The sequence below is a fragment of the Cuculus canorus genome, chromosome 3 (genome assembly GCF_017976375.1).
Source record: "Cuculus canorus isolate bCucCan1 chromosome 3, bCucCan1.pri, whole genome shotgun sequence".
In the NCBI taxonomy this organism is placed as follows: Eukaryota; Metazoa; Chordata; class Aves; order Cuculiformes; family Cuculidae; genus Cuculus; species Cuculus canorus.
In genome coordinates this window covers 87020168-87030543 of record NC_071403.1, presented here as the reverse complement: position 1 = coordinate 87030543, position 10376 = coordinate 87020168, and the positions used below count along the sequence as shown (strand labels likewise).

General features: G+C 47.4%; 1 protein-coding gene across 12 annotated transcripts in view; it reads right to left on the bottom strand.

Moving 5' to 3' along the window:
• Positions 1 to 1455: 1455 nt before the first annotated feature.
• WDPCP (WD repeat containing planar cell polarity effector) overlaps positions 1456 to 10376 on the bottom strand; it is a 164706-nt gene continuing 155785 nt past the window's right edge. For 5 of the 12 annotated variants that reach the window (XR_008449200.1, XR_008449201.1, XR_008449202.1 and 2 more), the window contains one exon: positions 10307 to 10336. Coding sequence is in view for 7 of the 12 variants with exons in the window: in XM_054063066.1 (XP_053919041.1) it covers positions 4151 to 4201; positions 10308 to 10336 (80 nt within the window). In the remaining 5 variants the exon portion in view is untranslated. Of the gene's footprint in view, positions 4202 to 10306; positions 10337 to 10376 lie in introns of those variants that run through there. The other 7 variants (XM_054063066.1, XM_054063065.1, XM_054063067.1 and 4 more) reach the window with 4 other exon arrangements.

Below are 10376 nucleotides of genomic sequence, written 5' to 3'. Positions count from 1 at the left end.
AGGGGATTTTTTGTTAAACGGCTCTTTCCCTTGTCATCTCTTTCAGTGCATTTATATACATACATTCATGTATTTTTATATGTATCTTTACACATAAACTAATTGTTCTCGTCCACAAGCAGTAGCAAGGCTCACATCACACCGAAGGGTGGCTGTACAGGCAGTGTGAGGGAGAACCACACGTGCTTCTGGTGCCACCAGCTTATACAGTTCTTTTTTCTTACGCAGCCCTTCTTTTAAAGGGAGAAAGTTGTCGCAGCCCTTCTGGAGCTGTAAAAGAAATAGATCTGTGCTGAACATGACGTGAACCAAAGCTGCTCTTCCAAAGTTAGTGAGCACCTGAAAGACAAGAGCCAGCAGGTTTATAACCCTGTCTCGCCACTTCATCTTCTTTGAACAAATATTACACACATCATTTTCCTTAAAAACCGTGTTTCATTATAACTCAGTAAGTAAGTGCTGCTGAGAGACATGGCCACAATGGAAGCCTGAATTTCCAGTGACGTGGTCCTAAACCTCTTCATCCATCAACCCATGGTGCAACTGGGTCCAGGATCTGCTTTGGAGTTTGGGTCTCTGGCACGCAGGAGAATCTCCTGCCCAGTTTGGGCTCCCAGTGCCACAGCCCAGTGGCTTCACCAGCATCCCCACCACCACGGTTTGGGCTGTGGGCACTTCCCTGTCCCACACAGGCAGGCCTGGAACAGGGCAGCAGGGGTGGTGGCTGAGAAGGGTGAAGAGGAGACCTCCTAATCACATCAAATAATGCCTTTGCTCTCAGCCCCTGTTTGGTTTATTTGTGTTGTTTTTGCTTTTTTAAGAGGCATTTCTCCCAGCCCTGGAATTTCTTCAAAGTGCGCTGAACACAACTTGAGTGCCAACAGCCAGTTTGCTGGGAAAAAACCTACAAGTTCCGCCCACCCCCCCCCAGTCAGGCAGAACCTCCTTGGAAAAACAGTGCAGTGACAAACCAGTACCTTGCCTGCTGGTGAGCCCAGCGCAGCCAGGCCTTATCTTTGCTCCACTGCTCATGGGCTGCTGCCAGCAGCACAGGCAAAATGTGACTTGCACTCATCAGTGGGCAACCACGGGCTGAGAGGATCGCGACTGTGTTTTGGGGGGCCCTCGCAGCCCCTCTTTTAACTGATAGCACACCTACACCACTGAGACTGGGGTGGTGGTGCAAACTTCTCCCACTCTGGGTTCCCCTGAGGCTTGAACAGGCGCTGCTGCCCCAAACGCAAGTCTTGGCAGGTAAAGCGGCACTCGCTGCCTGGTGCCATGCTCTGGGAGCAGATGCCGGCGGGATCACAATGTAGTTTTGGGCAGCTGAGTTGTGAAACAGCCGCCTGGGTGACTCGGTGCCTCACATCTCAAGCAAGAAGGGTGATGGCTGCATGGCTACTAGGAGCATTATTTAATTTTAATTAGCATTTGCTGCTGGATCACAGTGCTACGCCAAACACAGGGGTTGGTGCTGAGATGCTGATTGGTGCCAAGATGCCAGGTTACTCAGCACAAACCTGGTGAAGGTCCTGCCTCTTGCCCAAGTGCCAGCAGCTGCTTCTGCGTGCGAGTGTCTGCTCCAAAGGTATGTGGTGCTTTCCTGCCTGGAAGTCAAGGGCCAGGACCTGGGAGGGAAAGAGAGGCATTGAGGGAGAATACTACCCAGCTTGGGCTGTCAGTACTTGGTGCATCATGGGCTTGAAATAACTCATGAACTATTTGCTGTTATCAGACTATTTGCTCTAAACAGAGTCTCCTCTTGGAAAGCTTTGCTTTTAAACCTTCTGTTTGTGGTAAGGAGTTGCGATGGTGATTTGCATGCCCTCAGAGGCACCCCAGCCATGCAGATGTGGGCAGAGCCCAGGCAGGGTTGCTGCTGGCTGGGGTGGCTGACAGCCTGTTCAGATACAGGAGATGCTTCAGGGGCACGAAATGTTATAGCTGAACACAAATAAATTATTTTAAAAAAATATAAATTCTAAGTTTCAGGAGATGTAACTACTAACACAACTCATTACTGTTATTTTGTTGACAGCTTTTCTGGCAGGGTGCGAAGAAAACAGATGATTGATTACAGACGAATAAGGAGCCGTCGCACCCGACCATTTGTGTTTTTTCCCTGTGCTGACCTCTATGTTAGCCAGTCACTACTAATTCATGCACTTTAAGTAGCAATTAATGCACATAAAATCCTACATTGGCTCCAAACCTGTTTTGAATTTGTCAATAAAAATCTGCTGGTGTAACTCCCGGCCGAGAAACCTGCTGTACCGGAGAGCTATCCTTTCATGTTGTACAGCTGAGCACAAAAAGCTACGGGGAAGGAGGGTGAAAATAGTCAGAGGGCTGAAGCCTAAAGGAAGACATATGCCTATTTCCAGTTAATTCCCTAATCATCACTTTTTTTTTCCTTTCTTTCAGGACAGACAGGACTTACCCAAGAAAGCCATGAGAGGATTTTTTTAAATGAAAAACTGTGATTTTAGGAAATGGCATTCTGGATCTTATGTACATTTCTAGTATCACTTCCTGTATATTTTTAAGCCAAAATCCTCTTAGCATGCAAAGTAAATAGATTATGATATACTGAAGGATTAAGAATCACTGTCTGGTGTCAGATTAATCCCTCATATAGACCATCACTTGTACTGACAGAAATATGGCTGCGATTCAGTAAAATAGCTGTACGGCAGAGCAATGCATCTCAGTGCCCTATGCAGAACAAGCGCACAATCACCATGGTCCATCGTTGTGCCGTGTGTATTTTGGAAATTTAATTTAAATCTATAGGACATTAAAGGCACGATCCCCTCCGAGTGCGACGCAAAGCCCAGCCATTACAGGCTCGGGGAGGTGATGCAGCAGCCTGCTCTGTTTCAAAGCTCTCTTTATTAAATTTTCCCTGTCGAGTGTACAAACCCCTATGCATTGCAGCCCATTCACTCCCTTCAAACTGCAAAGAATAATTCTCCTTCGAATACACTCATAGAAAGCCACCAATTCAGGTGAAGTGCTGAAATTGTCTGGGAGTTTTTCTAGTGCGATCGAAATCACCCGTTGTGCAGCAGAAATTCAGCAGGATTTTGGCTCGTAGGGGAAAATGGCTGACTGACAGCGAGCACAAATATTTTATTTGTGTAAATGCAGAATTTTTGTTCATCAAATGCTTTCTATGATTTGTTGGTTTGGTTTTTTTTACACCGCTTTTATTTACAGTCCATCTCTCATACAAATTTGTTAGTTGCACAAAACTGATTTCAAGAAGCTCACCAGCAACCACCCAATGCTCCCCCCAAAAAAGACCACGCTTAACCCACACATGTGCCTACAGTAGAGTACAAAAATCTGTGTCCATACATGCTGCATCCTATCAAACAGTGGGAAGAAAGACTTACAAGGATGCTCGCCCCTCTCTTCACCATCACAAAAAAACTAGAGGGCTGAAACAGGTTACATTACCTTCTCAGTGCATTTTCTCTTCATGGTTAGAGAAGGCAGATTAAAATCTAGGCTCCAATGGAATGATGTTTAAGAGGCTCCACATCTTTTTTTCAAGGCAAAATAATGGTTATTCAACTAAGATGATATATCTAGATACGAAAATTGAGAGCATTCTTCGAAAAACGCTGCCGACTGTGAAAGGCTGCTCTTTCACAGAGGTATCCTGAGTGAAGATTTTATCTGCTGGTATCTCAATAGGACAGTTTTCAGAGCCTTAAGTGGAAATTCAAATCTGCTTCCTAGTGAAGATTGTTAAAATATATAATGCATTGAGAATTACAGACCTTCCCCTTAGAAGTTTATGGATTTGTCCAATAACCTCCCCACCCAAATTTTTCAACTTTGTGTCAGTACAGTAAAAGGGATCCACAATTACTCTTTTTTTTTGATGTCTGAACAACACACTGAAAAAATCACCAAATTGCCCTCCAATAAGCAAACATGGGGCAGTTTGTGCACGGACACGTTCCTGCTAATTCAGAGGTCTAAGGGCAGCACTTTTGCTAAGGCTGGTGCTTTGTCTTCTGCTGGTGGTTGGATCCAGGGCTGGCTGGAAGTTCAGCAAAGGACTTTCTGTGAACTTTGCCACTTTGCTGAGCTTTCTCCTTCTTTGCTTTGGCAGTGAAGGGGGTCCCAAGATCGGTCACACCAGCCCGAAGTGCACAACTTTGAGAGACCCACTGTCTCTGGTCTCCTGTGGAAGGAAAGACAGGCAGGATCAGACAAGGTATAGGGACAGGCAATGAGGGATGGAACACAGCTATCAGAAATGTCATTCGAACTGAGCGAGAAGAAACAATTGCAGACTCTGTCCCCACTTGTCCTGGGAAGAGAGGATGCAGCCTTAGAGCAGTGGAGACTGCCTTGTGGTGCAAGGTAAGGCATCTCTCCCCTTTTTCTGTCCCCTTTTGCAACCCTTCTCGCCTGCTGCTCCCGGGGAAAGCAGGGGCTGCAGCTGCAGCAATGGTCACAGGGTCCCCTGCAGCGGGCAGCAGGCTGGGATGCAAGGAGCTGGCGGCTGAGGCTCCTTCTGCCTTTAAGCCCCCTTCTATGGCAACTAGAAGCTTATTGACAAAAGCGAAACTTTAGATTTTTGTTATCTTTTAATTAAAACATCCCGAGGCTGGGTCAAACCCAGTGGGTAGCAAACCAGGTTTGCAAAGTTGCACAGGGATGGCATTTTCCATTCCTTGTATAATGCAAATATGCCATTTAAGCACAAATCCATCCTTCTCTTTCTACGCTCAGTACCTGTGCCAGGTGGAAACCCCAGCCTTCTGGTTTTGCAAAGGGCATTTTGATGGGGAGAAGATGTGCCACAAATAGAGGTTATTTCATAACACAGGCTAGCGTGCCTGTGAAACACATGTAATACTTCGCCTTGGAAAGTGCTGTAGTCTAGTGAGTCATTGCTTTCTTTTGAATTTCAGAGGAGTAGCCAGCCCTTCATGATGCAAAGAAAAAAACAGGCGTGGAGCTGAAAACAAAAGGAAGCGTGTGTTTGTCCTGTCCTGGAGGGTAAGACACGCTGGCTGGCATGGGAAACAGGGGTGGGCTTGGCCCCAGGAGGTGGTTGTCAGGGCTGTGTCTGGCTGTGGGAGTGATTCCTGACTTCAGGAAAGAGGAAAAAAATTCTCCTAACTCTTGGAGTTTCATAAGGAACCTTGTCAGAGCAGCAGCTCCATCTTATGGCATGTGCATTTCACCACAGAGATAGAGATCACCCTCTGAAACAGCATTCCCATGTGCAACCTACCTACCTTAGTGTGGTAGGAGCAGTAAAAGTGCAATGGCTCAAAACAAGCGCTGTATGGGATTTTGTTTGCAGCCCATTGCTGGGCACTTCCCTGGCAGGGAGGTGGTGGGAGATGGCCCTGCCACAATACGACCCCCCGTTCATTCTCGCAGGCAGTTTGAAGATAACAAGAAAGTGTTCCCAACGTCCCACTGGTCTGGGATTCCAGTGTTGAAACCTGAAGCATGGCTTCTTGGCCAAGACTGCTGCTTAGGCAGGTGTCTTCAAGGAGGTTCAGAGTTGCCTTACTCAGTAGCAGCTCCCATAGCGAGGTTGTGTGTATATGCCTTGGTTACTGGGTTGCTGCAAGCTTTCTGTGGGCTCATCTTGCTCCCTGAAAAGCACTTCTTGGAGGCTCCAAAAAAAAATACAAAGGAGTTTTTTTGCAGTGGAGCCACAGCAGTAAAGCCTTGAGGAGAATCAGTGGCTGCAGGTAATGGGTGGTTCTTTTTTCCATAGAGCTGTGCCTGACCCAGTGGAGTTTCTGCTGGCACTTGCTCTGGGGACTAAGGAAACGGGTGGGAAGGTGAATGCCGGCTGAAGAAAAAAAACACATCATCACGTTTTACTATTTAGAATTCAAGGTTGTTTGGCTAGGTCCCGCTTGTTCAAGGCTCGGGGTCCTGAGCGTATCAGACAGGTATCTGGCCTGGGCTTTGTGATTCATGATATGTACCTCTGTCTGGGGAAAAGTTACGAAGAACACATCTCTCCAGACCGCCCTAGTTGCTTTTTTGAAAAAATACCTCTTAAAAAACCCTGTTTGCAAACATCTCTGGTCACTCTAAAGCAGACTTGTCGGTGTCGCGTGGGAAGTCTGTGATGTGGCATCAAGCTTGTAGGGCTGTTTTATGTTAATCAAAAACTGAAGAGCAATAATGACCGGAGCCCTCTTCTGACATCTGCATCTTTTCTGATGCAGTGCCCTGGCAATAAAAGAAGCTGTAATAATTTGACAAGAGTTGATTTTCATAATGCAGGAAGAGGGCTGTCCAGGAATACGGGAAGCCAGCGTTACATAGCAATGAGCAGCTAGTCATCCAGAGCAGGAAAACGTGAATATCCTGACAGGAGAGCATCCACTTGTGCCCTGGAGAATTCAGATCGTGGGGCTTTGCATGGTAATGATGTGGTCTGTTCTGGCAGGTGAAGGGAGGAGCGGTATGGGAAGGCACACCCTGTAATTGAAAAGCCACCTCAGACCTGCAGGGATAGCAGGATGGAGGCAGTGGTTTGCTTGGTCTCCCCGGATCTGAGGTAGAACGGAGTATCCCTTTAGTCTCCTGGCGTAGGAAACACAGAGAAAACTCTTCCCTGCACTGCTGTATCGCTCTGAGGAGGCTACACTTTTCTTCTAGGAAATATTCTCAAGGGTATGATGAAGCTGGGAAAGAAGGAGAGTGGAAGAGGGAAGAACGAACGAAGGAGCCACAGGCAATTACTTTAAATACCTGTGTTTGTGTTTTTGTTTTTTTTTTCACACAGAGACTGCACAATTCCAGGCTGCAGGAATGGCTATGTGGAAGGACATGCCTGTTGTTAGGATCCACAGGTACTGCTCCCTGTCACTGGAGATGCCTTGTTTTCTTTGGATAGCATCGTACAAAACCTATCTGGCTAATAGGTATTTAGCTGAGCAACAATATATTAGAACAATCATTTGGTAGCCATAAGGCACCACTGACTTCAGCATCACAAATTACCATAAATAAGCTCAATCTCCAGGCCAGAAAGGACAGAGCAGTTGACATTTACATTTTCCAAAGGGTCTAATTTGTACTGAGGTTGGTGACCAGGGTGTTTGGAGGCTTAGTCTTACTGAGTGCTGCCAAATTGAGAATTTTGAACTGACCTATATAGTTTTCTTAAGGTTATCAAACCACAGAACAGTGCAGGCCAGGAGGGACCACCTGGAGATCACCCAGCCCAACCCCTTGCTCAAAACAGTAAGAGTAGGCTGGGTCTCAAGAAGCATGGCCCTTGAGGCTACCCCAATGCCATTTCCAGCCTTTTCTGGAAGACAGGACTTAACACGAACACCAAATCCTGACCACACCAAAAACTGCAGATGGGACACTCATTTCTCATTTGCTTCTGCCCTATTGCTTGAAGAGCCATAACCAACTGAGCCATGCACAGGGCAAGAAAAAAGTGCCGCTTACCCTCACTCCTCTGGCAACTACCTGTGCCATCCCCACCTGACTATCCTCTGACCACCACCAGTTCCAAACCAGCTTGGCAAAGCCACGTGGTCTGCATTTGTCCTACCTGTGTACTGAGACTGTTAGGGCAGCCCTTGCCCATATTCACCCACGCACCAAGGGGCTGCAGCAGGGACACACGTGCCCGGTGCTACTCCAAGGCCACTGGTACTGCTAGGAGGGGGTGCAGGTGGTCCCCGTGGTAGCACAGTCTGGCCTCTCATATGCTGTAGGGCTAAGGTTTTCTTCTAGAAAGCAAATATTGTTCAACTGCTTGAGTGTTGTTTGGCTGTGTGACAGCCAGCTGCTCTGGCAGATGACTGGGAACATTTTGTTGCACGATCTTTACAGTTTCAGGGAGGAGAAGCTTCCTCATAACTGAGAGCAGCAGCAAGTGAGGACTACGCGCGTTATGATGCACCTATAAACTATAGGGTCCGTGTCGGATACATCCCCACTGAGGCCTCCATAGCCATTTGCACTGGGGACTTCTGGCTCCAGCCTTTCACCAATGAACCGGCGAAGTGGGACAAAGCAAATCATCCAGCTCGCAGCTGCAGAGATCCTCCTGCAGAACTGACTGTACAAGAAGGGCTGGGTTTTGGGTGTGCTCCCCTTGCGTGGCACTGAGCCCGGTATTGTGAGGGCTCCCTCTGAAGCAACGTGCGGGAAGTGGTGGCAGAGTGAGGCCAAGCGGGGGGGAGCAAGAGGGTGAAAGTGGGACCTCGGGGACTGGCTGTCCATGAAATGCTGGCTCCGATGTAGCAGGCTGCTGGTGGTGTCTGGGTGTAGAGCTTCTGTGGCTGCTGGGTTTGGGTTGGATTTGGGATGGGCTGAGCTAAAGCCAGAGGTCAGTCCAGCCAGAAATGAGCTGCTCTGATTTGCTGGGTGCTGGCTCTTGCACTGGTACTCAGTTGCTGCAACACTTCTGAATTTCCACCCGTCATTAAAAGTCAGGACAGAACGATGTTGGAAATGTACTCCCAGAAGTGCAAAGTTAATGTTGCATGGATGGCTTTTCTACTCCAAATAAACCCAGCGTGCACAACAGACTCCCCCTTACTCAGCAGTCGTTTCCCTCTGCAGCCCAAGAACTTGTCAGAGCTGCTGCCTCCCTTCCCTTGGTCCTGCAAGAAGCAGGGCAGCTCAGCAGGGATGGAGGTGCTCCATTTTCCTGTGCAGAAGCAGCTCTGTGATGTGTGGTGAAATCAGGACACCTCCACCGGGGTCGCAGAGGTCACGCTTTGACGCACCAGCTTTTAGCAATGGTGACCGCTCAGCTGCAGTTACTTTTTGGAACCAAAGGATGCTTTGACCCCTCATTTGTGTAAGTCCTTAACGATTTGACAGCAAAGCTTTCTTGTGGATCTTCTTGTGATAGTCTGCAGCTTTCAAATGAACTTCTTAGTTTATTAATTCAACTGCTTACATGACAACAAGGAACAAATCACACACAGCTCGGAGGAGGAGCAGTTAACTGCTGGGTAACCCGTCTGCAAACCCAGGAATCCCCCATCAATGCCTCCAGAGTCTTACTCCTGCTATATTTTACTCTGCTCTGTATCCTGAGGCCACTGATGCCATCAAAAGGCTGCTGGGGACATCCTTTGAATATGGGGATTTCCAGTGTGTGTGACCCCAGCGTGGCAAACTCTGTCACCTGCTCCCCAGCCTTTCCCATCCTCCACCCAGCAAAAATGCGCAGGGGCCCATGGGAGGCTGCAGAGGTGGGGCCAGCGTGTGTTGTTCTCCAGTGCTTTGGGACTGGTAGAACAGCTCTTAGAGCACGACTTTACTTGGCATGGACTGGTTTTGTAATGAAAGAAATAAATAAGTGCCATCCTGCTCTGCTGGGAGGTTGAAGCATTTCCTTTCTTTTCTTTTTTTTTTTTTTTTTCTTTAATGATCTGTTTGTACCGAGGCCAAACATTGAATACTTTGGCTTCAAAAATAAAAGTTTCAACAAGAACTGCAATTTGGAGGAGGCTGAGACACAGGCACTCTTGTGCCTTCATCCATGTTGTTGTGAGACAGATTTATTTTATTTATTTTTTTCCTTTAAAGTAGAACCGAAGGAGTGCATTGGTGCTGCACGCTGCTGAATCATCAGCTCTGGAGACAGGATTGCCCTGTGCATGTGCTCTACACGTACCCTCAGCAACACCCAACCACCTGGGGCACCAAACCCGGACTTGGGGGAATGTCCTCATACCAGATGGGGGTTGCTGAAGGATGTGAGGATAGGGTAGGGTTTGCCAGCTGACATGGAGATCTTCTCCATTCCTGCCCCAGTGAGCTTCTCACAGGCTGGAGGTGCAGGAGCACCCAAACCAGCGTGGGAGAGGGAGGAGGACACAGGACTGGAGGCTGGTGGTGGAGGGATGTATTGGTCCACCTTTTTTGGCAGCACCATGCAGTTAAATCAGCTTGACGTGATCATGAAACCGTAGGGTAGTATTTCACCTGTCTTTACCGTGGTCTTGCTCTTGAAAGCACCGATACGAGTGCCAGCTAGTTCGTGTAAGTTGAACATGGATGGAGGACAATAAGTTCTTTCTTAGGTCCTATCCAATAATAATATTGTCCCGGACAATAATAATTTTTTTACTTCTATGCACTGCACTCAATTCAAAGGTGCAGATGAAGCTCTGCTCTAGCAGTGTGGTATAGAAGCATTCTACCAATTCTAGCAAGAGCCCTGCAGGCAGACAGCTTGCAGGGACAGGCTCAGGGAGTTTCAGGAAGCTACAAAATAGAGTAAATAATAATAAACTGAAATAAAAAAATAAATCAGAATGCGTTACCTGCTCTGTAGGAACTGCTCTCAAATTTCCTTTAAAAAAAAAATCACCATATTATTTACATTCCGTTGA